Raw genomic sequence first — 27,542 nt, 5'->3', positions numbered from 1 at the left:
TCAACAAAGCTGATTAGCTAGCTTATGATTAAAATTACAGGGCTTAATTTAGAGATGGATGCTACAGCTGTTTAAGCTTCTATTGTTTGTCTTTCTTGTCATTCAACAAAGAACTGGTGTAAACAGTGGTATTAAGTTCCATTTTTGTTGCATGAAACTGATTTTCAATGGTAAAAGCTATTTTGGGTAAAATATTGCTGCTTAGTTCTGTGAAATACACACCCACCCACACACCCACCCTCACACCCACCCACCCACACACAGACACACACACACACACACACACACACACACACACACACACACACACACACACACACAACACACACACACACACACAACACACACACACACGTATCTCTCCTCTGGTTGTGTGACAGTTGTGATGTGATGTTTATCCACAGGATAATGCACTGGGCCAGGCGCGTGGAGCAGGAGATTGACAGAGTCTTTCAACAAATCACCGGAGCTCAGCAGTTGAAAGGGGTGAGTGTGTCGCTCTCTCTTTTTTATAGGATACAGTTCCTACTCATGGTCGTGTTGCATAAACACAACTATCAAATATACCATTAAGATGTAGTAGATGTAAGGCGTAATGGCTTCATAGAACAAGACAATAGTTACAGTTGTTTTTCTCATGATTTTTTGGGACACCCTACAGAGCAATGAAGCGCCACGAACACAACACTTTTGTTTTCCCAGGTCAGACATAAACTCTCTATAATAGCTTCCATATTCAACAGTTTTCAGAACGTGTGCTTACATTTTTTTTAAATATCGTATAGCCACATTTTGCTGGTATTACTGTTTTCAGTAATGATCAATGCCCGAGCACATGCCTGCAGCAGTTAGACTTATACTATTTGTATAGCCCATATTCACAAATCACAGTTTGTCTCATAGGAATTAACAAGGTGTTACATCTTCTGTCCTTAACCCTCAACAAGAGTAAGGAAAAACTACCAAAACAAACACTATTAACAGGGGGAATAAATGCACAAACCTCAGAGAACTACATGTGAGGGATCCCTCTCCCAGGACGGACAGAAGTACATTAGATGCTGTGTAGATGAGCACATCAACAAAAATACAATATGTACAACATTGATTAGCAGAAACATAATGGAAATGGGTGTCAAAGTATTTGTACATAAGAAAATGTCTGATAGAGATGAAGGGAGCAGCAGTGACAAATAAAATGGAGGAGTTATTGCCAGAAATGGTAGAATATGTGAGTAGGCATATTGTATACCTTGTTGTAATCTTAGTCTATGATCAGCTGCCACCATGATCACAATCCACCATCACGATCCACCACCACTTAGAATATATAGTATTATGCTTCATTAAGTCGTTAGTTTCATAAGCTGATCACATAACGTCAGTTGTATGTGTTAATAGTGAAACAGGTCATTTGTCTCTGTTTTCATACACACGACAAAGCTCTCAATTAAATAAATGATTACATGTTCTCATCTGGTGCATTTTTACATTACGTTTTACATTATATATGCATTAAGGTAATATGATTACCGGAGCTCGGCAGTATCCTGAATTCTAAACTGTCATATATCCATTAATGATAAATCTGTTTTATCAAAGGGTAATGGATTCTATTTTAAACACGTTTTTGATTTATTACAGGATATTGTTTCTAGAAAGAGACTTTATTTTGAAGGATAAGGCTGCTGACATTCTACATTTTTTATAGTGTTGACAAACCTCATTAAAAAACTGAAAAGTTAGTGTCTTACTTCTTCAACACACCTCGGCTCTCATGAATTCAAATCACTTACTTTGTATTGGAGAAATCTTTTCCCAAACGCTGGACACATAAAAGTGAGAAAATATGTTTTCTGATGGCGGTCACCCTGTATGAGAAGATAAAGGAGTTTGAATATGATTCAGTTAGTTAAATCAGTAATATGTGTATTTGGCCTTGTGTGCACTTAACCTGGTTTCTAAATGCTTGAGCTATTGACTTGGGAAAAAGTTGTCAATTATCATTATGTCTTTATCTATTATGATGTCAATTGATGGAAAAGTGTTTGGAAATTATTTGGCTTTTTTGTTAACATATTAATAGTTTGAGATATTTTTCAACAAAAAATATCTAACATTTGATCCTTCAGGTTTCTCTAATGTGAAGATTAAATAGTTGTCTATCGCTTTTATACACAACTTAATAGCTTTGAGTTTTTGTGTCTCGTCTGAAAAAACAAGCGATTTGAATTCCTCACCTTGAGCTATGGGAAACTATTGAGTAACTGGCAGATTGATAGATAATGAAAATAACAAGTTTGAAAAGATGAACCATGAAATTAGGTTTCCACCCAATGTGCTGAAAACAAGGGTTTTAGATTCATTCGGTGTAATGCATTTATAGAACAAGTTTCTAGTTATTATCACAGTAATCTGGTCCTTTGTTTGCATGTTCTCATTATTGGGAAGACATTTCTTACCCAAATCCATTAGAATATCACCATTTCTCTGTCCTATTCCATAAGTTATAAGGTTACTTTATATCCGCACTGTTAACAGGTGGATGGGAGGAAGGGGTTATCCCTGAAAAGGCAAATGCCCAAAAAATGGTCCGAAGATCATCTGCAGGGGGCAATCGTGCGCTGCGATGGGAAGATGTGTGGGGGCGTTCCCCCAGCAGAGAGCGGCGGCACGTGTCCTCTCTGTTTGTGTCACAGCAGAGCAGATGGTCAGTCCGCTGTCTGCAGTAATGCCTCGATGAGAGATTCGCTTGTTCATTCAATCCTCATTAATCCGCCCGTGCTCCTGAAACACTCTGGTTCGCTGGTTCTGTTAAGAGATTGTGCCCGGAACGATTGGTGCTGTCTTCTCTGGGCGAGGAAAGGCCTGTGATTTAAATTAAATGTCATCGTCTATTCCTCAACCAACAAAAAGCCATGATTTTACATTTGCGGATCATTTTGATGGACTCTGTACGACTGCTCAGTGATGGGTTTTTTCCTCTGGAGCAGAAAGATAATGGTGCAGCCGGACCATTCTCTGGAGCTGACACAACATCATCCCACCAAACATGAAAACTGATTTACTCATCACTCTGTCTTTAGAGCCTTGTTGTGTGTTAATTCTCACAATCTTCCACACTGTTACTAACTTTAGAAAACAAAGAGACTTTAGTGGAAGAAATAAGCGCCATGTTTCAAGTTGGAAGCTCAGGGGTGGTGAAGTTGAAGTCATGCGATCATAGTTTATTTATAGAATAACGTTTGCTTTTTACATCTGGGAGCCAGAGTCTGTGCAGTATGAATTAGATTTGGAGCTGCAGTGTCGAGGTTTCACTGATCAACCAATTGTGAGTCGGTGTCAATTAAATATTAAAACCAAACATACACCATCTTTGAAAAAATATTTTAAGTGTACAGACTTATTTAGGCTCATGTCCCATCTGCTTACGGCCAGCCACCAGGGGGCGATCGTGATATTTGGGGCAACTCTCATGTCGGCTCTCTTTATATTGAGCTGACAAAATAGTGTCAGGGTTTGTTTGTTTTGCTGCAACATTTGCGCATTGGGAGGCGATCACTTCACGAAAGGCCACAAAAAAAAGTTTGTCGACTTTGTAGATGCACTTTCCAAATGTCCATAAAACATGTGTTTGTGGGTTGCTTGGAGGAAGCTGTTGCTTTATGTACCCACAGTCTACATCCATGCTTTAAGCTAAATGCTAACATGCTAACACAACAAGGTTTTGCCATTTCTACCAAGTTATTATTGCCTAGCATGCTTAGTTCTTCACGTATTTGGCCATAAACCAAATAATTTGACAAATTTTGATGTGATGATTGTGCTAGCAGAAAATTTGAGTGTTCACAAAAGATATTACAATCCATTCTGTGAGGGACAGAGGGACCACAGTTTATGGCGAACCATCTGACAGTTGAGATAGGTCTGGACCAAAGTGGTGGACAGACAGATCAACAGCCACGCTGCATGGCTAGTAAAAATCCATCCATCCATTATGAGGACATTTTCTGCTTCTACTGGTTCTACTGCTACCATTCTCTGTTTTAAAGGCTACAGACTACAGTTTTGTCGATGTCATTTCCATCCTCACTGGAACATCTCGATCCTGAATATAACACAGGATGTAGCTCACAGACAGACATTTCACAGCAAACACCCTGTTCATTACTGCATGTTCCCATCTGTGCGGCGTGGGCTCGTAAAGCATCTGGTCAGTGCACAACTTGAGGGATGTCTGTAAGTTCAATTCGTGAAGTCCATTTATAGGTTGAGTGCTGTCACATGGTGTGCATGTACCGTAGCTTTGCCAAATTGATTCATCAAGGTCACTGTCTCCGCTCCTGTCTCGTCCTTATCTTCTCCCTGACATCTGTCATCATGGGGTTGAGAGTGTGATGCCTTTAAACCCACAAGATACCAAGCTGAGGCTGAGCGGCTGCAAGTATCAGCTCATATCCTACCCTGTGTATGTGAGGATGGTGAACCCTCTGAACTCCGAGTCACCATGGTTTCTCTGTGGAGTAATAATGAAGATTTGTGGCTTTGTTTTTTTAGATTCTGGAGCACACAGGGTTAAAATGAATAATTTCTTGAAGATAAAACATGTTCTGATACGGAAAACATGCATGTGCTGCACTATTTGCTCTGGTTCCTTTGGAGCCAATAACAAACATTTCATCATGTGAACCTCTGCTGTGTTTGCAAGATTTTAAATGTTGTCTCAATTGGATCTTAAAATGTGGACGGTTAAATATCAGACCACTGAGTGTGAGAAAACATCAGAGCTGCTTGATATATAGTGTTATAATAAAAATGGCATATATGAAATTATCATGATATTGTAAGTAAAAGAGGGAAACAGTCGCTATGATGTCTTTTCATTTAAATCAGTGCAATTTCTGTCTGTATTTTATGGTCCGACTGAATGATTCCTTAAGTCATTTTCTGTTTTAAATTTTCCTCAGAATCACTGCGAAAATTTGGAAAAACAATAAAGTACATAAAGAGTTTTGAAAGGAAACTCTAAAACTTTACAATATGTCTGTGAGAAAGAAATATTGGAGGAGTTTTTCTCCAATCAGGTTTATCTGCTGTCGTTCGCAGATGTTGTCTGACGACCCATAAAGCTCTGCAGCGCAACAAATCATAAGGGAAACTTGGCGGTGATGTCGAGAGGCCATATTTCAGGTCCCCTGAAGTTCACTGTGATGTGTTGCCATGTGTGGTCTAATTTAAGTCCAGGCCCTCAGGAGAAAAAGCATTAACATCATCTGGGTGAATCGCGTTCTCTCAGTTTAGCAGCAAGTTTCAGACTCAAGTAAGAGTGTGTAGTCGGCCGTGGCTCAGGAGGTAGAGAGGGTCGTCCATGAGAAGGCCAGTGGTTTGATCCCCGGCTCCTCCACTCTGCATTCTGAAGTGTCCTTGGGCAAAATACTGAAGCTGAGTGTGAATGTGGTATAGAAACAGCGCTGCGGATAGAAGTGCTGCATGAATGGGTGAATGTGACTACTATAAAAGCTTTGAATGGTCAGTAAGTCTGGATTATTACTATATAAATACAGTTAATTTACCATTTCCCCATTGTCCTGGAGTGTATCATATTTTTTAATTTACATATTCACAAAATGTTTGTCAAAAAAACTAAAAGTTGTCATCAGTTTTTTATTTTGATTAGATCATAAATGAAACCTCAATCTAAGGTGGAATCAGTTTCTCATATGATACAGTTTCAGACGCTGCTTTAGAAAACTTTATTAGCACATTTATCCGACCAGCTCAGCAGGATTTTCAAAGTGCTCCAAACCTCATTATTATCTGGTCATCTCACTACGACTTAATGTTGTTCTTCCAGATCACAGAAAACATGTTACCTCATTAAATGAGTGTGTTCATTTGACCTGATAATCAGTAAAACATGTCGCAGTCGGGGCGGCACGGTCAAAGAACAAGCGTTATAGATAATGGATGTATGGATGCAGCAGCCACAAATGAATGTGTCCTTGATTTGAAAATGCTGTTTCAGAGAAAATTCACGTTTTGATCTTGCAATGACATCTGAAACATTTTACCTGAGGAAATCAGACAGTTTTTGAATCATCCCTTGACACGTTTTTACCGAATGGCTTTTACTTCATTGTTTTTTTGCTATTACTTCTTTTATCCTTTTCTTTTGCCAAAACTTTTTAATATTTTACCCACTGTCCTTGATTTCCGATTTTGTGTAAGCTGTTTTTTAATTAAATGACATTGTATTTTTTTTACGTCTTTGATGTTTCCTATTCGTGTTTTTATTCGTCCTTTTTGTGAAGCCCTTTGCAACGGCTGTTTTGAAAAGTGCTATATAATAGTTGTTGTTGTTATTATTATTATTATTATATCTTCTTTTTGTTCAAAGTATTGAAGTAAATAACATTGTTATGAGGCAGACTCTCTAAAAGAGCATCTGCAATGTGGTGTGAGACTGACTAACAAAGAAAACTCTGATTCCTCAGTGGAAACAAATACAACAGACTTGTGGAGAGATTACAGGACAGGGGCCATTTTTAGATTTGGGCTGAATACACAAACACAACAACTGACTGTTCCCCTGTGTCAGTGTTTAAATATGAGCAAAGGATTTTCTTTTGCAAATTCATGAGCTTTGAATTGTGAGACTGTTTCTTCTTTCAGGAATGCTCTGAGGTGTTGAGATTTAAGTTCTTGTTTCTTTTAATCTGTTTTTTAAAATGTTTGTTTCATTAGTTTTACAAAATACGCTCTTGAAAATAAAGAGTAGTAGTTTCACATATGAAATAACACTACAGAGATACTGCACATAACAATCAGCTACATTAACGTAAATGGAGATTTGTGCCGAGTCAGCGTGGACAATAAAATCTAAAGGTACAAATCGTCAATAGAAAGACATTAGCTCAGCAGAAACAGACTTGACAGAGTGATTGTGCTGCTGTTATGGTCTCTGAGGTGTTTTTACATTGTCCATTAAACATTTACAGATATACAATGAAGAAAGACGACGATTCAGTCTGGTGAAGAATCAGCCGCGGAAGATTGTGGAGAAGGTGGCCTCGGACATTGAGAAGCTCCTGGCTAAGAAGCGCAAAGCACTTGATGTAAGTTTATCTTATTTCTGAAAAAATATAATTAAACACCTAATTGATGCCACTGACTGTGCTTCTCTGTGAGTATTTCATCTTATAGTTCATAATAATATTTTCAACTATTAACTGCGCAGTATTAAATGTAATGTTTAAAGTTAGATATTAATATATCTATTGTGCATTATTAATAATATAAAATTGCATTCATAATTTAAAAAAAAATCAAATATATGAGCTGCTCTGACAACTCCACTCCATTCCCAGCCCCCAATCATTACACTATAGAATCTAAATCTAAAATATATCTATTTTTTAAAATAATACATATGATATATATCTAAATAATGATAAAAAAACAATCTAAAAGGTTTGTATGACATCTTTTCTTTTATTGTCAGAACAGAAAAAGAACAAACACGCGGCTCTATCCGAGGAACCATTAGTGTTCTTCTGTACAGAGACAAGTCGTATCAATAAACTTCCTCCTCTAATGTTTGTCTGTCTCCGACATTTAGAGGTTGGCCAGGGAAGCAGAGCGACTCCAGCGAGAGCATCCCTGGCAGGATGGAATCAAGGTAAAACTCTTCATCACTTTATTTAAATGTTAACTGTGCTGAGGGCCACTGAGATACAGAGCAGTCAGATCCTTATCCTTGAATTCGGATCTGATAACCATCACTGAGTCCAGACAATTAAGGGCTTTTTGTTGCAGCGTTTTTCTGTCAGTTCGGTTTATTTGTTGTGTCTGTGGCACTATTTTGAGGATTTATTGTGAAGAGGTTTCCTTAAAATTCCCTTTCTTGTTCATCATAATATTTCAATTTACAGTCAATGATGCATATACTGTGGATATACAACAGTATCCTGGGTTTGTACTAATATTAAAAAACAATTTGAGCAGGCACAATCATTTTTATTAATTATTTTAGATGTATTTCTTTACCAAAGTGCATCTTGATTAAAGATTTAGGTTATATTATTTATTGTTTTGTCAGTCAAAACAATAAAGCTGAACACATTTCCTCCCATAATGGAAATTATTCGGCGGTCACATTTAACCGCTGATGTAAACTCATACCAGATGGGCTTCTCGAGCGCCGTGACTCTAAATGGGACGACCTAAGAACGAGGGAACATTTACACCAGTGAGCTGAGTGGATCCCTCAGCACTCAGCTGCTGAAACAGATGACTGAGTGCACTCAGCTGTGTGCGGCTCTGTTTGAGTCCTACACACTGTGGCGTTCCACTTTTCCACTCGGTCTGCTTCATTTGCCCGACAAAATGAGACGGGGTTAACCTCATCCTCTCACACGGCCTCTCACGTCTGTCTCTGAGGCACAGAATCCTCCTGTTGTTTTGAAAGACGCCACTGGTGGTTTTGCATGTTTCATCCCTTTCATTAAAACTGTGTGAACCTCACGACACTGTCGACCAAAGACTGAAGCTTTTAGGCTGATTTCCTGCCTTCCAGTAATCTGCTGTTTTCCGTTATTTCTCTATGATATGGTTATTAATCTAAAGGTTTGGGGGAATTTGTCTCTTTTAGGTAATGGTCCTCATTTATGTGGCTCTTTTCTAGTCTTAACAACCACTCAATGCACTGATGTTGTGCTTTTCAATCTGACCAAACAGCCGTCAGGAGCAATTTAGGGTTAGTGTCTTGCCCAAAGACACTTTAGGATGTGGACTGGAGGAGCCGGGGATCAAACCAACGACCTCCATGACCTGCTCTACCTCCTGAGACTAACATTACGAGATGAATTTTTTGTTTTAACATTTTAAAGGATCTTGATGGAAAAAATCAGGCATATTTCGATATCTATGACGTTTTGTAGCAGTTTGATTAAATGTTTGGACTCTAGTTCACTACACAATATTTTAGTATTTTAGATTTAAAGTCCACTTACCAGCCTTTCAAAATACAGTATTACAATGTAAAAAACATTGACAAAACAATCTCACCACAGAGTCTATTCAGTAGCTGTTCTGCAGCTTAAGTTTTCCAGTTGTCATGGTTACCTCAATGATTTTTCTGTCCATGTTGCCTTAGAGGTTGAGTTGGAAGAACTGAGGGTAAAATGGAAAATAACATCTACGATTCTATGAAAACTGCAGCAAAATCCATCGTCTGAGGACGATTGTGTGATACGATTAAAAGGTTGATTGATTGATTTGTCTCCAAGGCCAAGAATGACTCCATCCTAACCTTCCTTACAGAAAAGAAACAATTAATCTCATCATATTAAGCAGGTGAAAGATTTAGGGGATGCACAACTCACAGGCTCAGATCTAAAGCAGCAGAGCCCTTAGGAGAAGTGGACATGAAGGAGGAAATATGTGTCTTCCTCAGACTGACTCATGCAGAGCACAAGCTGATAATGTCTGGAAGTTACAGAGCTGCTCTCCGCTGCCAACAGGAGAGCTGCGTCAGTAACAGCGAACAGCAGATGGACGTAAACTTGTGTGTAGTTGAAATGTAAAATTGGCTAAGGCTCTAATTGGAGATTAGATTTGTTAATCAGACAATAAAAAAACGTATCCATCTTCAAATCGATGTCACGCTTATTTTCAATCTCAATTCTAGCAGTCGGCCATGCTCTGCCCAGACCTTCCAACCTGTCCACGGATTCATAACGTGACAGAACTGGCGAGAGAACAAGAGCAAACATTTGTGCTGCTCCTCTGTTTTGCATCATGATGTTTTTATGTCCTGCAGCCGGAGATTACTGTCTGTGATCAGGCAACTGTCTGTGTCATAGTATAAAGCTCATACCTACACCACATGTATAGAGCTGATGCTCTGTTTAGATTTTGCAGCCCCTTTTAATATTGAGCACGTTGAGGTGGTGAGACAGATTTCCCAGGAGTTTTGCTGGAACTCTTCAGGTTCACAGTGATAACAGATGTGAAGTAGCCTATACAATAACAAACATGTTGGTGTAAAAGATATTTGCATATTCATTAGCTGCTTCACCCAATTAGAATAAAAACAATTTAAATAATACAATAAACACAATAACGCTGGCTGCTCACACCACCGGTAACTGATGGTATGATTAGACCTTAGTGTGTCTGGCTGCATACATTTGTATAAATAAGCAATAAAAGTTATTACTATTCTTGATGACAAAACAATGTTTCATTACATATCTTGTAGTTTTAGGTCATGATGCGTGGGCATGGTTACATTCCACATGCATTTTTATTTTGTAATCATTTTATATACTGTAGACTAAACTCATCTGTACAGCCACTCTATTGAAATGGAGGAATAGGCTGTAGAGTTTGTTATCACTATTTCCCTTAAACCAATATAAAGTCAGGAAGGTTAGGGACATGATTTAACTTGAGTATAAGTTGACTAATGGTTTGTTAGTTTCACTGCAACAACACTTCAACACGTAGAGGTGATGGTCTGTCCTCATATCTGTTTTCCTCTAGGAGCTGGATATGGCTTACTACGATTCCAAGGCTGAGCTGGATTATGTGAGTAACAGACAAATGACCAGACTCGTTTTAAATGTATTATATATTCATATATAAGACAAAAGGCAATATAAGGTGATGGGATACACGTGTTTTTCTTGTTGTCATAGTATTCGATGGATGGAGAAGGAGAGGTGGAAAACCCCTCCCACATCAAGCTGGAGTTTGTCTATGATCCCAACTTCAAAAACAATGTCAACTATTCCTACACGGCTGTTCAGATCCCCACAGATATTTATAAAGGAGGCAAGTGAATCGATTATGTATTTTTCTTTTCCACTGCAGCTTCTAATAATATCAGACTCACTCTTCTCCCATCAGCTCCAGTCATTCTGAATGAGTTGAACTGGACGCAGGCGCTGGAGAAAGTCTTCATGGAGAACAGTCGGGAGGATCCGTCGTTGCTGTGGCAGGCGTTTGGGAGCGCGACGGGAGTCACACGCTACTATCCAGGTATGTGTGGAATGTGAAGGGGGAATTTTGTGAGTCATTTTAAACGGATTGAGCCATATACAAAGTTATGTGAACAGCCTGAAGGAAAAAAAATCTTTTCACTTTTACAGCAACACCTTGGAAAGCCCCTGATAAGATCGACCTGTACGATGTCAGGAGGAGGCCCTGGTACAGTCGGCTGTTTTTACATATTGGTCTTTTACATGTGGATTAGATTTAGAGGTTTGACATTTTGCAAACTCTCTTCATTACAGGTACATCCAGGGAGCCTCATCCCCAAAAGATATGGTCATTCTTGTTGATGTGTAAGTAATTAAAAATGTTTCAGAAAGTCACGTTGTTGTATTCGCTTGGGTTTAGTAATTAGCTTGGGTTTGAGAATAACATTGATATACTGTCTAAAGTAGAGTAGATGGGGGAAGTTTTCATTGCTGTTTAAGTCCCTATGAACCAGAAACATGCAAAACTTTCTCTTTGGTTGCAGTTTTAAATAATTAACTGCTGTTGAATCTATTGTCGTGGGTAAACACTGCACCTGACACTGACTGTGCACAAAAATGAGCTGAAAGCAGCTCGTACTGCTCATCATGTGCAAACAGCCTTTAAAGTTTAAGTTAAAGAGGATTTAAACATAAAGGTCATGTGTGTAAGATTTAGGTGTTAGGGACCTATTGGCAGAAATATAAAAGATCAGAATATAAAATAATCCAAGTGATGTTTTTACTAGTGTGTCTCATCTAAATTGTACATATTGCTTTTAGTTACCTTAGAATGGACTCTTTATGTTTAAATACTTTATATTTACTTCAGGAGTGGGTCCTCTCTACGAGGCTGCCATGTTTATTTTACAGTAATCACAAATGGTAATTTTTACAATCCACTTTTTGTATGGATTTAACATAGGAGATAACATGTTAATTAGGTGCTGGTCAGTGGATTTTGTTTCAGGTGCATAGAGTCAGTGTAGCCATTCCCCCAATTTCCTTATACTCATGCTAAGCAAGCCATTGGCTCACTGTAACCACATATTAACAACCATGTGAGCTGTATAATTTTTCCAGACCTATGAATATGAAATATCATCTCTTTGCTTATGCCTGAATGAATCCCTTTGTATGATGGATGATACTCGTGTGTTTTCTCAGGAGCGGCAGTGTCAGTGGACTCACGCTCAAACTGATCAAAGCGTCAGTGATGGAAATGCTGGACACTTTGTCTGATGATGACTATGTCAACGTAGCCAGGGTTTGTGTCTGCTAAACCAAATCTATGTCCTTCTACATCTCTGTCTCTAAATCTAAAATCTCAATCTTAGATTATTTCCTTCACTTTTCAGTCTTTCTATATTTGAACCTCTTCTTTGTCTTCTCCTGTCTGTGTCTCAGTTCAACGAGAAGGCCGAGGCTGTGGTTCCTTGTTTCAAACATCTAGTCCAGGCTAACGTGCGCAACAAAAAGATCTTCAAGGACGCGGTGCAGCAGATGCAGGCGAAAGGCACCACTGACTACAAGTCTGGATTTCATTTTGCCTTCAACCAGCTGTTAAACGTAAGGGAGGTATTGATTTAGATTATGCCAATACCGACATCTGCACACACTTCTTTACTGTATTCTACAAATGTCTTTTTTTACAGAAGACAAATGTCCCCAGGGCTAACTGCAATAAAATAATCATGCTGTTTACTGATGGAGGAGAAGACAGAGCTCAGGACGTCTTCATGCAATACAACTGGCCCAACAAAACAGTTGGTTTCCTCTGATAATTCCATCGTTCACTCACATACAGAATTTGAACAGGAACCGTTGTTTTTTCTTAATCTTAATGTGTTTCTTCATTTGTTGTCCCTCAGGTTCGAGTATTCACCTTTTCTGTGGGTCAGCACAACTATGATGTCACACCCTTACAATGGATTGCATGTACCAATAAAGGTGAGGTACTTCTACTGAGGGTTTTCTTCTCTCCTCGTTTGCCAACCAGTTGTTATGCACTCAGGTTGATGTGTATCTCACTGGTTGTGTATTTACTTAAGATCACTCATACTTTATTTCCTAATAATAATGTAGACAGCTACTATTTTCTCATTCAAATTTCAATAACTTAAATTGAGAAGATCTGTCGCCTCACAGCCATAAGGTTCCTGGTTCAGATTCCGGTTGAGCCGAGGTCTTTCTGTGTGTAGTTTGCATGTTCTCTCCGTATCTGGGTGGGTTTTCTCCAACTCCCCCCACAGTCCAGAGACATGCAGATTGGAGTTAAGTTAACCTTAGACTCTAAATTGACTTTAGGTCTGAGTGTGAATGTCTGTATGTTGGCCCTGCGACATGCTGGCAACCTGTCCAGGGTGTACTCTGCCTCTCGCCCAATGTCAGTTTGGATAAGCGGTATGGATAATGGATGTATGGATAATTAGTTGAGCCTTCCCCATCCCTCCTGGTAACTACTAAAGTTAGAGTTTTACTGGTGTAGATCTGATTTTGCAACTCTCATAGACATCGTTTCTATGAAGCAGACCCTGGTGAGTGATCAGCAGATCAAATGCAGGGACCTCAGTTTTAAAGCTCAGTGGTTTTCTTCTCTCAGCTTCCTATCTTTGGGATTTAAGAGGCTGAGTCACCAGTTTTGTAACATCTAGTAAAATCTGGAATATTTATGAACACCACTCCTGTGTTTTTTCCCAGTAGCATCACTCACACATGCTCTTGCTCTCTCTCTCTCTTTCTCTCTCTGTGCTTGTCTTTTTTTCTCTGCTGCTTGCCAGGCTACTATTTTGAGATCCGTTCCATCTGTGCTATAAGGATTAACACCCAGGTGGGTTTGTCTAGTGCCTCCGACACAGCTGATGCCCGTTCATTGGTTATGGTTCTCCTTGTGGCGCTTTGCAGAAACATCTACTTCCATTTATTTGCACATCCATTCTCCCCAGTGTTCTGATGTTGTTGGTTGTTTTGAAGCTGAAGCGGCTCACGTATATCTGTTTTGTTTTTTTGACAGGAGTACCTGGACGTGCTGGGACGCCCCATGGTTCTGGCAGGCAGCGAAGCCAAGCAGGTCCAGTGGACCAATGTGTATCAGGATGCATTGGTGAGAGCTTATGAAACCGTTACTTGTGTTCCATCAAATTTAGTAAAAGCATTAAAAATACTGTATAGACAGTGGGATGCTTTTGGTTTTTATGATTTGGGTTTTGTCTTTGGAATCTGCAGGGTCTTGGCATGGTAGTGACCGGGACTTTGCCTGTATTTAATCTCACCATGGATGGAAACTCACAGGTAACAAAATCAGGTCAAATGTTTTAAAACAACATATTACAGATTACAGTCACTGTTGAATTACATCACAGAATCTAATGACAACCATTAAAGGAATATTTCAATATTTTCCCAAATCTAATGAAAAGATTGATCATATATGTACAGAAAATATTAAGAACAGTCATTTATTTTAATTTGGTATTTACACAGGGTCCAAAGGTAATGCAATCCAAATACCAGTTTCTCTAAACCTCAGTTTATAATTTATATCTTAAAAACAAAAATCATAAATACAGTTTGAACATCATGGGGATTTTTTTGCTGGACTGTTATCAAAGCTAAATTAAGCTCAAAGGCACATTTGCGTTTGTTAAGGGGGCTCACTGAAGCCCCTATTGGCCATAGCCAAAAATGTACGTTGAAATATTATTTATATAATCTTACCAGTGTTTCCCAGTAATACTTTAATTACTCGTTGCTTCATAGTAGAACTGTGTGCAGCACTGCCTCGCTCTCCCGCTCCCTCTTCCCTATCTCCGTCTCATTCCCCACCTCCTTCTCTCTCCATCAGAAATCCTGCCACATCAGTGTACTGTCAAAACTTCCATAAAGTTTTTACCATCCTCGCAGGTAGCCAGACCTTGTCATAGCTTCAGCTGTAGGTGTGTGTGTGTTCCCATGACGAGCATGTAGTTCTCAGCAGGCAGGGAGGCTTCAGCCTTATCTGTCGCTCTGGCTCTGTGGCGCATGGGAGTGAACTGCGTGCTCCCATGCGTGTTTTGTCGGGCTTACTATCGCGTTTATGGAGATGGGCAAATTTGGTTTCTGGGTTAATTCTCTGAAAAATCCATCACTCTTTGGGATTATTAGTTAGAATTTGAAAATGCACCTGTTGGTCTCCTCAATTAACATGAATGTTTGTTTAAAGAAAGCTTCTGTTGTACACATTACAATGGCTTGCTCTATATTTAGAGATATGACAGTGGTATCTGTATGTTTCCTAAATGTTGAACTGTTCTTTTAAGTTTTTAAATGTATGTCTTCGTTTGTCTCAGCAGAATCAGCTGATATTAGGTGTCATGGGAGTTGACGTGCATCTTGACGAGATAAAGCGACTGACACCACGGTACAATGTATGTACATCTCATCAGCACCACTTTTAGTCACAATTCTCTTCCCTGGCACTTGCATTGGACAATACAGACAGACCCATCGTGTCACTTTTTGTGTCCTGAACAGCTTGGAGCCAATGGATACATATTTGCCATTGATCCAAATGGATATCTTCTCCTACATCCTAATCTCAAGCCAAAGGTGATTCATAGTTATTCAAGCTTAACACATTTACACTGTGGGGTTTTGTTTTAAGAAGCAGGGAGGAGTAGTCATTACAGGTCAATTTAAATGTTGGGTCTCGAGCACAGACATTGATAATCCGCATGCTGTTATACCTGTTTTAACTTTTGATGATGCTGTCTTTTAAATACCTTTTTCTCATATATCCTAAAATAATTTTCTCTCGTCTCAGCTCGTGAACCTCCCTGAACCTGTGACGCTGGACTTCCTGGATGCAGAGGTGGAGGACAGCAATAAAGAGGAGGTGAGCACTTAGCACCAAGTGCAACTGAAATGTTCCTGGTTTCAGGCTTTTTCTGTTCCTTGCTTTTTGTTAAGCTCGTGTTCAAAGTTATCATCAGAGAACAACATTCTCTGCCTCAGGATAATCTGCCCACTTGTGCAGGTAACTGAAGGCCCACGCAGCGTGTTTCTTTTACAACCTGTTGACTGATAATGCTGTCTTTCATGCTCTAGATCCGCAGACAAATGATTGATGGAAGACCAGGTGAAATGCAGGTCAAAACGCTTATCAAGTCCATTGACGAGGCAAGTAAATCTCAACATTTAATCTGTTTAATCTGACAGGAGCCATCATGTAGTTTACATTACATTCCATCTTCTTAATTGTATAGATTAAAGACCTGGAAACACCTCGTACTCAACCATTAACTTACAATGGTGTTTAAAGGGTCGATTAAACAAGCTGCTCAGTCACAATCCTCAATAATTTAATTATTGAAACTACCCATCAATAATGAGTATAAAAATGTTTAAATCAAAATTTAAGTCGCTGCAGAGCTAATTTATAACCATTTTAAATAACTTTGTGTTAAGTTAATAATGATAAAAATCCAAATCTCAGTTAACCTCCTGTTTTGATTATTTATCATTGTGTAGCTTTTGTGCTTTACTTGTTTGACTGAATCGTTTTGAACTATCTAATTTTTTTGTAGCAATACATTGATGATGTGTTCAGGAGTTACACCTGGACTCCTATCAACGGCACAGATTACAGGTGAGCAGCCTCAATCTTATATGTTATAATGTATTGCTACACACAGAGGTGGATTCAATCATGAGACCCTTCCTCTCTCTGTCTCTGCATTCTTTTGGGATGCCGCCACCTGCAGTCTGGGTTTGGTACTACCCACCTACAACGAGTATTACATCCAGGCGGACCTGAGTGATGTGATGCTGCAGCTCCAGTGTGAGTACCAGGGACACGGAGCTTTTTATCTTGGGGTTTCTTTACATTTCGAGAATACCTTTTTTTCAAATTTGGCATTAACATTAACCTGGACTCAAGGATGATCTGATTAGAATTTGGCACTCAGGGGTCAAAAGCCAAGGTTACTGTGACCTCACAAAACACAGGTTTGGCCATAGCTCAACAATTCATACTCAAATCATGCAAAAAATCACACATACATCTAATAAAAGGATTCATTTATTACATTTTATGTCAAAAATGATAAAGGTCAACTTCACTATGGCATAATCATTTAAAAACATTTACAACTACGACTGTAGTTGGTCAAATATATTTCAGATTTGGACAGATACAGAATTGGTGACCAGAATTGGTGAATTTTCAGTGTCCCTCTTGAAAATGTGGCGATTGTATAGATCTTCTGTGCAGCAGTATCTATATTTGAAGCATTGTCAGCTGTCATGGCTACAACTTTGTGTTTTATTGGAATCAGCAGTATTGGCCAAGCACATACAAGGAATATGACTCTTTTTCTCTCATTGTAATTTCACAAAACCAAAATTCAGTCAAATCATATTTATTCATATGCTTAAATCACAAATAAAAAGGCTGCAGTGGAAATTATTCACTCTACACAAATCATTAACTTAAATTAAACTTGAATTATACCAGGGTGAATTTTTTATTTATTTTATTGACTTTGATTAAGTTTTCTTTTAGTTTAATTTGTTGTAGTTTTATCCTCTTGTGTAAAGTGCTGTACAATTAAAGCTTATTATGTTATTATTGTAAGTCTTCACTACAGGTTTTGCATGAATCTTGAAAAATATGGATGTAAACTGCAACTTGACTGGCTGATGAAGGCGTACAACCATGATACAGTAATTCTGCTATAAAGAAGTAACACATACATTGGATGAGATTATAAAAAACATCCCCTCTTGTCTTTGTGTTACAGACATGCAGTCGCTGCTGCCCAGCTCCTTTGAATTATCAGGTCATGTGTTTCTGGCTCCGAGGTGATTTACATGTCTCAATCTTCATTACTCTCTTCCTCTGTCTCCCTATAGAGGGAATGTTATAATGTATCTGTGTTCTCTCTTTGCAGGGAATACTGCAAGCGTCTGCACATCTCTGACAACAACACCCAGTTTTTGCAGAACTTCCTTTCGCTCATGTTGGACATGTCTCCAGAATCTGATGAGTGTCAGTCCCACTTGTTTTGACAGTTTTTGGTAGTAGTTAATCTGCCACCCTCTGGAAACACCCGTGAGATGATCTGTTTGTCTTTTCATCTCAGGTGACCAAGGCCTCATCCACAACCTGATTCTGGATTCTAGGATTATCGGGCAGCTGGCTTCTCGTGTGTGGAAGAACAAGGACCTGAATTCGTGAGTCAGCTTCTACATCATCTGCTACGGCAAAAATACAAAAGAGACAATTAATGCAAAATCTAATTCTTACAGGTACGGCTTCCTGGCGGTGTTTGCGTCTACAGATGGAGGAATAACACGGGTTTTCCCCAACATGTGAGTGATATTGATGTCTGCACAGATATGCTTATTTAATTTTTCTTCATGAAACATTTAATGATTTTTGTTATGTTTGTGTAGAGCTGCTGAGATGTGGGAGGAGGATCCTGAACCTTTTAATTCCAATTACTACAGACGAAGCCTGGACAACAGAGGATACATGTTCAGAGCTCCACCGAGATCCTGTGAGTAACTGAGAAAATGTACCTGCAGAACATCATTTGAGATCGTGACTATACTGCAAATGCTGTTTCAAAGAATTACACTTTTTGGAAAATACTTATTATAAATATGAAGTTACAGCTAGCAGAGCTAGCAGCCAGTTACAATGTTGACACCGTGAGGTTAGCAGCCGGTTAGATTGTGAGGTTACCAGGTGGCCACCGCCTGGGTGCAGGAAGTCACTGCACCCAGCTGAGAAATATTTAAGCTCTGAGAAAAATTGACATTTTTATTCTTGGATATGATGTGTTAGTTAGTAGAGCTTTAATGGTGCTAGTAGTTGGCTCATTACAATTTTACAGAGGCAAGAAAGAAAGTAAAAATGCCAAAGTATTCAAAAACCTTTTTTTTAATATGTTATGGCTAAAATATATTTTTAAACAATTGCATTCTGTATTCTTGACATTGAGATGATTATATATTACAATTTGTATGATGTAGTTTTTACTCAAGCTCCACTTATTAGGTTTTTCACAGCTTTCAACCACATCTTGCCGTCTTCATTCACAAATAGAACCACACACACTAACTGACCTCGGTGTGGAAAGTCGTTCTTCATCTTTGAACTGAGGTCGGTCATTTGAATCTGCCCACACAAGATCCATTTGGTCATGTGGGCCAGTTCCATTTACTGATGAAGACAATGAGATGTGGTTGAAAGCTCTGATTAAAGTAGTGGACGCTGAGTTAGAGTATTTTGTCACACAACTGGTTCGTTTAAATTAAACATAAACTGATAAATTCAACACTTACACATGTGACGTCAGGCTGTATGTTAACATGATGTTTTGTTTATGAACAGCTGTGGACGACCCTCTAGGTGCAGAAAATAGTACGGTTGGAATCCTGGTTAGTTCAGCAGTAGAGGTGAATCTAGGGGGCAAACTGCTCAAGCCTGCAGGTAACAAAAATACAACCTCACTTGTTCTGGAATATTGTGCAATACCCTGCATTATCAGAAATATATTTCAGCGCTCCTTGCTCTTTCTTCCTGCTTCAGATTAAAACACTGCATCTTTTTCACTCCCTTTGTTCTGCTTCTGTGCATCTCAGTGGTTGGAGTGAAGCTGGACTTGGAAGCGTGGGTCGACAAGTTTAAGATCCTGGCCAGCAACGTGTCGGACAGTCGACAGGGTTCACACAAGGTCCAGCACAATGTCACTGCTCACTAATAATCACCAAAATAAAGCAGAATTTACAGAAACAAAGTGACATTGTTTTCTCATTCCACATTTTGTTCAACAGTGTGGACCATCCAGAAGTTGCGAGATGGACTGTGAAGTCAACACTGATGTAAGAGCTCTCATATTAACACAACTTCACCGCTACACAGTAAAGAATGTTTTGAATGTTTCATTTCAGAACAAATTAAAAACAAGAAACTACTTTTTTGCAGGGTATAATATTTATATGCTTTCCTGTTACTAAATATTTTGTAGCGTGTCTTAAGATACCGAGTTTTCAGTTTTTGTCAACCTTTAGTCTGTGATGTTCTGCTGCTGCTCAATGATATGACTAATGTCATGTGTGTAAACTGTTCTGTTGTCTGTAGGACCTCCTCTGTTATCTCCTTGATGATGGAGGGTTCCTGGTCATGTCCAATCAGAGAGATCACTGGAAAAAGGTACGAGTGTGTGCAGCAACGTGTTTACTCTGACATAAAGTCAAATGTAAAACGTATTTATGTGTTGATGCCAAACAAAGGTATCAGTGTTCAAAATCATGTTTTCAATGTGTCAAGCAACAGAGCATCAGTCATCAGACTGGACTCCTCTATGCCATTGAATCCTCATAGTCCAATCAGATCCAGTTGTGAGAACAGGGTTAACATTTGTTTTTGTAACTTAAATGTAACTTCCACCTCCAAATCCTATTGACTCTAATTTGAGCACATAAGTCATCAAGTTCCCAAGATCTCTCTTTCCATCACAGATCGGACTTTTCTTCGGCGACGTGGACCCTTATCTGATGCACGCGCTCTACAACAACTCAATCTTCTCCCGTCGTCAGTCTTTTCACTACCAGTCTGCGTGTGAACCAGTCAGCAGCAGCCACACCGGTGCAGCACCCAGAGGCATCTTTGTGGTAAGAGACGAGCTACAAGTTTTGGATTATGGGACAGTTAACGCTTGCTTTAATCTCTTAATACATTCTGTTTCTGCAGCCGTCCATTGCTGACATGCTCAGCCTGGCCTGGTGGACGTCCACTGTGGCATGGTGAGGCTTTGTTCACTGCAAATCAAATGACACCAGAAGCATGTGAGGTGCCCTTTAAAACAATCTTAACTGTGTCCAGACTTCTGCTCATGAAACAAAGAAGGCCATATTTTTCTCTCATGCTTGGCAGCTGCCCCCTGATGCTCGACTATTTTCATCTCAGTGTTACTGTAGCTGTGACATTTGTGGATTGTTATTCATGTACTTCCTTTCTTAACAAGATAAAATGTCACGACCTCTTTTCAGGTCTGTGCTCCAGCAGCTACTGTATGGACTGGCCTATAACAGCTGGCTCTATCAAGGTCAGGCATAATCTCAATGTGTGTGTGTGTGTGTAAGAGAGAGAGGGCGAGAGAAAGAGAGAGAGATTTTCTTTTACTAGGAAACAGCAACTTCTGTATGAATCTGTGCACAAATTTTGTGTAAAATCAAGTATAACCAAAGTACAACTACCACAACTGATGATACTGAGATTTAGGGATATTTTTAAAATGCCATGAAAAAACTGAATTTATGTTGTTTTGCCTTTTAGACAACATCCTCACTGAAGGCTTCGAGACCAGAGAAAGCAGCTGTGTCACCATCCAAAGCCAGTTTTACTTTACAAACACCACCAACTCCTACAACGTGCTGCAGGACTGTGGAAACTGCTCACGGTGGGTTTTCCTGCAGTGTCAGCAGAATATGTTCACGCCGTGTCTGTCCTGTACATATGGATTCATCTGAATATCCATCAATGTCTTTTACAGTCTGTTCCATGCAAAGCGGATAGAAAACACCAACCTGCTGTTTGTCGTCGCTGAGACTCTGCCCTGCAGCTCCTGCGAGATAGAGAGACTGACCCAGGTCAGGACAGAGTGTATCCTCCCTGTGCTCGCACACGCTGTGATGTTTTCATTTGTGCTAAATGAAGGAAGTTCAAGCATCTTGTTTTCAGTGTCACTGTGTTGCCCCCCCTTAACTGAAAGCCAACAGTTCAGGAGGAGAATCCGTGTGAAGTACTGAGTAATGCACGGTATCGTAAAGGCCCGGTTTCCTGCTTTGACTACAGTGCCTTAGTAAGTACATAAGGTCATATTCACTCAGGCCTACTACAACAGTCCTGCAATGAATCCTAATTTCATGAAGGTTATAATGTTCAGTTTGTGTTGTCGCTGTTTTGGATTGTGGTTGAGGGAGAAAATTGTTTTGCTGAATTTTATTGCATAAAAGATAGTTGGCTGATGTCACTCCAGCTCCACTGCCAAGATAATAAATCTTATTTTCATGACCTCCATATTAATGAGCTTAGCTTAGTTAGCAAATGATATTAGATAATTAGATTGGTCGTGCTTTATCCTAAACCCTGCTATTCTCTCTGTGCTGAAGAATAACATCTATAAATGTATGATATAATAATGTCTGTCCTTGAAATGAAAAACTCCATAGCATGCTGAGGACTGAGGCAAACAACCACCAGAATTTCCTTTACATATAAGTGATTTACATTTGCATTATTTGTGTAAAAAGAGGATTTATTGTTGAACTCTCTTTGCAGGAAAACACGTCAGAGTGTGGACGGGGTCATTCTCTGCAGTCCTCCATAGGAGTCCTTCTCTTTATTCAGCTTCTCCTGCCTCTCTTTCATCTCTGACACGTGCAAACACTCAGCCATCTTTCATCTCTTTGGGTTAAGGCTCAGATCTACTGAAGGTCCCATCAAACAGCAAGTGCAAAACTCTCATTTGATCTACGAACAGCACAGGGGTAAAAAGAAAAAAAACAACCTGGATCAGCTCTTTGTGTTTTTTTGCCTTATTGCTTATATGCATTTGTTGGTGTTTCAGGGCTTAAGTGCAAAATATAGGTAAAGAATGTGTTGAATGTGCATGCTACATAGGACTAGGACATGCATGACATTTTTTGGGACGCCAGCTCCGCCACATAAACTGTCTCACAAAAAGTCAGGGAGGCGGCAGAAATATACTTTTAACAGTTCAGTAAATAAAAAATAAACCAACCAGCAGGAACAGATGTTAAATGCAGCGATGGCTCTACAGAAGATCTAAAGACTTAGTAATGTGTTTTTACTTAAGTTTTTACTATATCGTAGGAACAACTCTAGTAAAGTGCAGTCTCATATTTACTCAAGAAGAAGTTTCAAGAATTGGCAACAAAATGAACTTGAATGATCAAACATATCATATGACAGCAGAATGCCCCCATCAGTGTTATATTATCTTGTTATTACTGCTGTATTAACATGTGCACAGCATGTTAGTGTTGTAACTCACTGATCAGTTTAACTAACAATCCACAGTATCATGGTTAAAACTGTAAAATGAGAAGTTGTAACTAGGATTAACTGACTATAACAGATTCATTCAGTGAAGTAAAAGGTGCAGTACTTTGTTTTTTTTTCAGCAGTTCGCTTGTAAACAAAGCTTCAGTTTGGATCACATCAAGGAGCCCCTTGTAAAAACATTGCTCAACAGCTCCACAAGTGGTCAAAAACTCCACAAGGAACCTTTAAGTGGCATCAAATTGAAATATTTAAAGGTAATTAAAAGCAACTGCAACACTATACCCAGATACAGATACAGTGTGTAGTTTGCATGTTCTCCCAGTGTCTGTGTGGGTTTTCTCCAGGTACTTCTGCTTCTTCTCACAGTCCAAAGACATGCAGATTGGGGCTATATTCATTGAAGACTCTAAATTTACCATATAGGTGTGAATGTGAGAGTGAGTGGTTCTTTCTCTCTGTGTGTCAGCCCTCTGACCTGTAGGGTGGACCTGGCCTCTCGCCCAATGTCACCTGGGATTGGCTCCAGCAGCCCCCCCCCCTCCAAAAAGAAAAAACGGTGTATCTATAATGGACGGATGGAAGGATCGATGGACAGAGTCTATTTTTAGAAACAACACTGCACAGGCATCTGCTTTCACTCAGAGATCTGTTATCGTGAAGCAACAACTTTGATCCATTATTAATCTGAGTTTTTAGATCTTTCATTGTTTATTGTGTTGAACCACGCTGACCTCACAGATTTTTTTTGTAGGTGTGGAGTTACAGTTTCCTGGGGGAAGTTAGCCTCGACATTTACACAACTTACAGTTTTACGCTGTGCACACTACACATTAATTAACAGCTATATCATGGTCATGTAAATACATATACAGAATCAGCTGCTGGTTGAGCTTCATGGTTCAAACTCACACCTGAAATTAGCTCAGACGCTGCTTATTGTAACTTTTGCTTTTGTGGTTTTAAAATTAATTTTCTTTCTTTTGCATGTTCGGTCCTGGTAAATGTCTTTTCTCGTGCACTTGTAGCGGTTACGTGTTAATAGATCTGGGCCTTAACCTCACATTCACTTCAGTGTCTTTCAGTCCTCCTCTGATCTTTGCCAAGACGGTCTCAGTATTTTAAATTGTATCATACATGACACAACCCAGAATGATTTCCTGCCGCCATCTCAAGTATGTTGAATCTTTAAATCCGTTATTAATAAATTATTTTCCTAGAGCACTTTGACTCATGAGACAACAGATGAGGAAAGCTAGCATGACGAGAAATACCAGTGTTAGACCTCCAGCAAGATTTTGTGACTTTTCATAACATATCAGTGATGAGACAGACGTGTCGTTTCATTGTGATACGAGGATTGTTCGAGTCACACTTTGTTTTGTTGAAATGCTTCCACAGATACTCGGTATGATCTTGAAGTGCTTCCAGTCAAACGAGATGTAAAATCAAACAACAGACGACCAAAAGAAAAAAAACCAAAATCATCAAACGTGTATTAATTTTGTTAAGTTGCGCATCTTCATTTGATTATTATATTTAGGAACACTGCACAGTGTTTAGTGCAATAAGGCTGTTGGACAAATGAATTTGGACATTTTATTCTATCAGTAGTATTTCGGTTCATGATGAAATGAAGAGTACTTTACATGCAGTGTTATCTGTGTAGTTCTACAGCACAGAATGTGCAGACAGTCTGTGTGTGGCCAACACGTTTTCAAACGTATTTCCTTCGTTTTTTGATTGATGGGAAGCTCTTTGTCTCCGTTTTTGTATCTTGTGTCAACACTATTCGTCAAATCTGAATTTATGCACTTATATATGCTTCTGTATGGGGAATGTAGCTTTCAGTGTTATCAGTATATTATTAGTGTGTGATGCTTTTTGACGCTCTGTTACGATTCCCCTGATGTCTCACTGAAGGTGAAGATTCTCTGTGGCAGAATATTTTCGTTTTATCGTGCGTACCTCGTCATGACATGACAGCGATATCTCATTCAACTTTTTATGAAATGATAAAGAAGCTCCAGAATTTGTTTGGTCACAGTGAGATGTCCTTCATATGTTACTTCTTGAGTTAGAGATGTTGCATCATGTACTAATGTACAATTGTTTAGGGTTAAAACTCTTTGTTATGACCCTATATAACCAGAATTCTTATTATTTCTATTATACCATACAAAAAATGTATATACACATATATAAATATGAATATATATTGCTCCAAACTTGTTGTGATGTCACAAATCATAGACGATTTTAAGTTTGATTTAAGAAGAAAAACATTTTCTCTCTTCAAAAGATGTTTGAAATGTAGAACGAAAGTGTCAAAGTGTCAAACGCTGCTAGAACATTACTCTTCACAGAGAAAATCAAACATCTGGGCGATGTAACAAAAAGCAAAATATATTTTTGAGCGTAGGAAAACTTTAAGTAACCTTAAAAGTGTCAACGAAGACTTTTTAACCTCACAGTGTGTCAGTGTTCGATTCACAATCTGCGTTACGCATGATAAAAACCTGAAAATACTTTCCCACAGCGACTTCACAGCCCCCGACTCTGGTTACTGACTTACTGCGTTATGGTAAAAAAAATACGCTTTTTTGACAATATTTGTACAATGCTGTTTTCCCCCCTGTCTGCCTGGTGTTCCACCCTGCAGTGCCTTGTTGCACTCGTTTTGGATGGGCAGGAGCATTTGGATCCATTGGCTGCGGACGTTCATCCTGCAGGACACGTGAAAGACACTTAGATTCCGAGGGTTGCAGGGATTCAACTCGAAACGCACTTGTCGGCCAGCGAACATACAGAGATGCTCTTCGTGAATTTGTGAAACACTTTGAAAGAGCAGAACTGAAGCGTGTTGAGCAGCTGGCCTCCCCTCTCCTGCCTTCTCATGGACAGAACAGACCCTGCAGCCCTACTGCTACGTTTCGTGTCGCTCTACATTGTGGTTCAGCCCCGAATCAAAGCACAGACACTGGCCATTTTCATAGATTTCTACTTTGTCCCATCTGCACACTGTATGTTCTCTATCTGAAGCCCGTGGGTTAACGTGTACTTTTCCACTTGGACTGACTGAAGCGAGTGAATGTTTATGTACAGTTCGCCTACTGTCGTGCATCCCAGCTGGACCCGAGCATGGCGGGGACCTGGAGAAGCAGAGTTAAAGCTCAACACTGTTGGGAGACCTCAGTAAACACAAAGCTTTTACTCCGAGACCTGCAGTCTTTACATCAGGTCATATTACATTGAAGGAAAGACAGTTTGCTGAACTCTTTGCAGCCTACACTGTATTGCTACTGTTGAGGTCAGTGTTGTAGTTTTGTTCTAAATTACCGGTATTTATTTGCATGATATTTTTGAGCAGATTTGTGTACATAGCCTGGTGGATATCCTGTCCTCATCCAGCTCTCCAGCACTGTGGATGGAGGAGCGACGGCGTCCTCTGTGGCGTTTCCGCGGCGCCGTTGAGGCCTCGGAAGGTCTTTGCCACTTGTAAACGAAAAAAGCTGAAAGTTTGACTTCAGTGAAGCCTACAATAACTGTCAGTGTTTGCAATTTAGGTGTTTTGCCAGAATTAAAAGCACAGAGACGTTCGGAGTTTAGAGCAACAAACTGCCTGATGAAACTTTTGTTGTTTATTTATGAGAAATGTCTATAAGTGACATACAAACGCTGATAAGGGTTTGTGCATTTAAAGGCTGTGTAAACGGCGGAGGCATGTGTGGGAATGCCCCTTTATTAATGAACTTTATGAAATAGATTTTAACTGTTGCTTATTTTATTTATTCATGTATTCTTTTATTTGTTGGCTTTGTTTTTTGGTGAATAATATTTGTATTTAACAGGAAGGAGCTGAATGTGACTGAAGCTTGCGTGGGCACAATAAGCAATTTACAAGGAAATCTGTAAAACAGAGAAAAATATCTATATTTACTGTACGTCTGTGTCCTTTTTCTTTACTCAGTATCAAAAGATAAGAATGTTAATGTTTTTCGCTGTAACTTTGCTTTTGGTTTTGCCGACGTCGTCATTTACTCGGGACAGTTTCCTCTCTTTGTGCCAGTCTCCAGCGCCACCTCATTTTTGTACAGACGATGTGAAGCAGTCAGCAGAAGATGGAGGTTAACTTTGTAATGATTTTGTCAGTCACATTACAAAATGGATATTTAAATGTTTATATCTTTGGTGATTAAATGCTATTGATATTTTTCACTTCAGTTTGGAATCATTATTGTTCTTCACTGATTTATGATGTTCTACAGCAATCATGTTATTACTTAAAGATACACAAAGCGGCTCTATGCAGTTTCTTGCATCTTCCAAACACCGTAACAGCCCTTACACATTTTATACACCTTTCACTTTACTCCAAATTAAATAGAGAGAATATGAAGAAATAAAAAAGTGACTCAGAACGATGAAAATAAAACGGTGACTAGCAG

The 27,542-nt window shown here is 39.2% G+C and overlaps 1 protein-coding gene across 2 annotated transcripts in view; it reads left to right on the top strand.

Annotated features, from left to right (window-relative positions):
* Positions 1-27,312, top strand: part of LOC118105519 (voltage-dependent calcium channel subunit alpha-2/delta-2) — a 34,650-nt gene extending 7,338 nt beyond the window's left edge. The window contains exons 2-38 of one of the 2 annotated variants that reach the window (XM_035153387.2): positions 405-486; positions 6,999-7,115; positions 7,619-7,678; positions 10,546-10,590; positions 10,701-10,836; positions 10,912-11,043; positions 11,154-11,211; positions 11,298-11,348; positions 12,189-12,288; positions 12,429-12,590; positions 12,677-12,787; positions 12,893-12,971; positions 13,802-13,851; positions 14,035-14,124; positions 14,247-14,312; positions 15,353-15,427; positions 15,534-15,608; positions 15,823-15,894; positions 16,107-16,178; positions 16,586-16,647; positions 16,763-16,839; positions 17,801-17,861; positions 17,951-18,048; positions 18,143-18,233; positions 18,309-18,371; positions 18,456-18,559; positions 19,399-19,497; positions 19,650-19,741; positions 19,842-19,889; positions 20,149-20,220; positions 20,529-20,681; positions 20,761-20,813; positions 21,060-21,115; positions 21,346-21,469; positions 21,563-21,672; positions 21,789-21,871; positions 22,351-27,312. In XM_035153387.2, the coding sequence (XP_035009278.1) occupies positions 405-486; positions 6,999-7,115; positions 7,619-7,678; positions 10,546-10,590; positions 10,701-10,836; positions 10,912-11,043; positions 11,154-11,211; positions 11,298-11,348; positions 12,189-12,288; positions 12,429-12,590; positions 12,677-12,787; positions 12,893-12,971; positions 13,802-13,851; positions 14,035-14,124; positions 14,247-14,312; positions 15,353-15,427; positions 15,534-15,608; positions 15,823-15,894; positions 16,107-16,178; positions 16,586-16,647; positions 16,763-16,839; positions 17,801-17,861; positions 17,951-18,048; positions 18,143-18,233; positions 18,309-18,371; positions 18,456-18,559; positions 19,399-19,497; positions 19,650-19,741; positions 19,842-19,889; positions 20,149-20,220; positions 20,529-20,681; positions 20,761-20,813; positions 21,060-21,115; positions 21,346-21,469; positions 21,563-21,672; positions 21,789-21,871; positions 22,351-22,446 (3,175 nt within the window). In that variant the 3' untranslated portion in view covers positions 22,447-27,312. Of the gene's footprint in view, positions 1-404; positions 487-6,998; positions 7,116-7,618; positions 7,679-10,545; positions 10,591-10,700; positions 10,837-10,911; positions 11,044-11,153; positions 11,212-11,297; positions 11,349-12,188; positions 12,289-12,428; positions 12,591-12,676; positions 12,788-12,892; positions 12,972-13,801; positions 13,852-14,034; positions 14,125-14,246; positions 14,313-15,349; positions 15,428-15,533; positions 15,609-15,822; positions 15,895-16,106; positions 16,179-16,585; positions 16,648-16,762; positions 16,840-17,800; positions 17,862-17,950; positions 18,049-18,142; positions 18,234-18,308; positions 18,372-18,455; positions 18,560-19,398; positions 19,498-19,649; positions 19,742-19,841; positions 19,890-20,148; positions 20,221-20,528; positions 20,682-20,760; positions 20,814-21,059; positions 21,116-21,345; positions 21,470-21,562; positions 21,673-21,788; positions 21,872-22,350 lie in introns of both variants that reach the window. The other variant, XM_035153386.2, reaches the window with a different exon arrangement.
* Positions 27,313-27,542: the final 230 nt, after the last annotated feature.

The sequence above is a fragment of the Hippoglossus stenolepis genome, chromosome 3 (genome assembly GCF_022539355.2).
Source record: "Hippoglossus stenolepis isolate QCI-W04-F060 chromosome 3, HSTE1.2, whole genome shotgun sequence".
NCBI lineage: Eukaryota > Metazoa > Chordata > Actinopteri > Pleuronectiformes > Pleuronectidae > Hippoglossus > Hippoglossus stenolepis.
The sequence above is the reverse complement of the archived record's forward strand: the minus strand, read 5'-3'. Positions and strand labels throughout refer to the sequence as shown.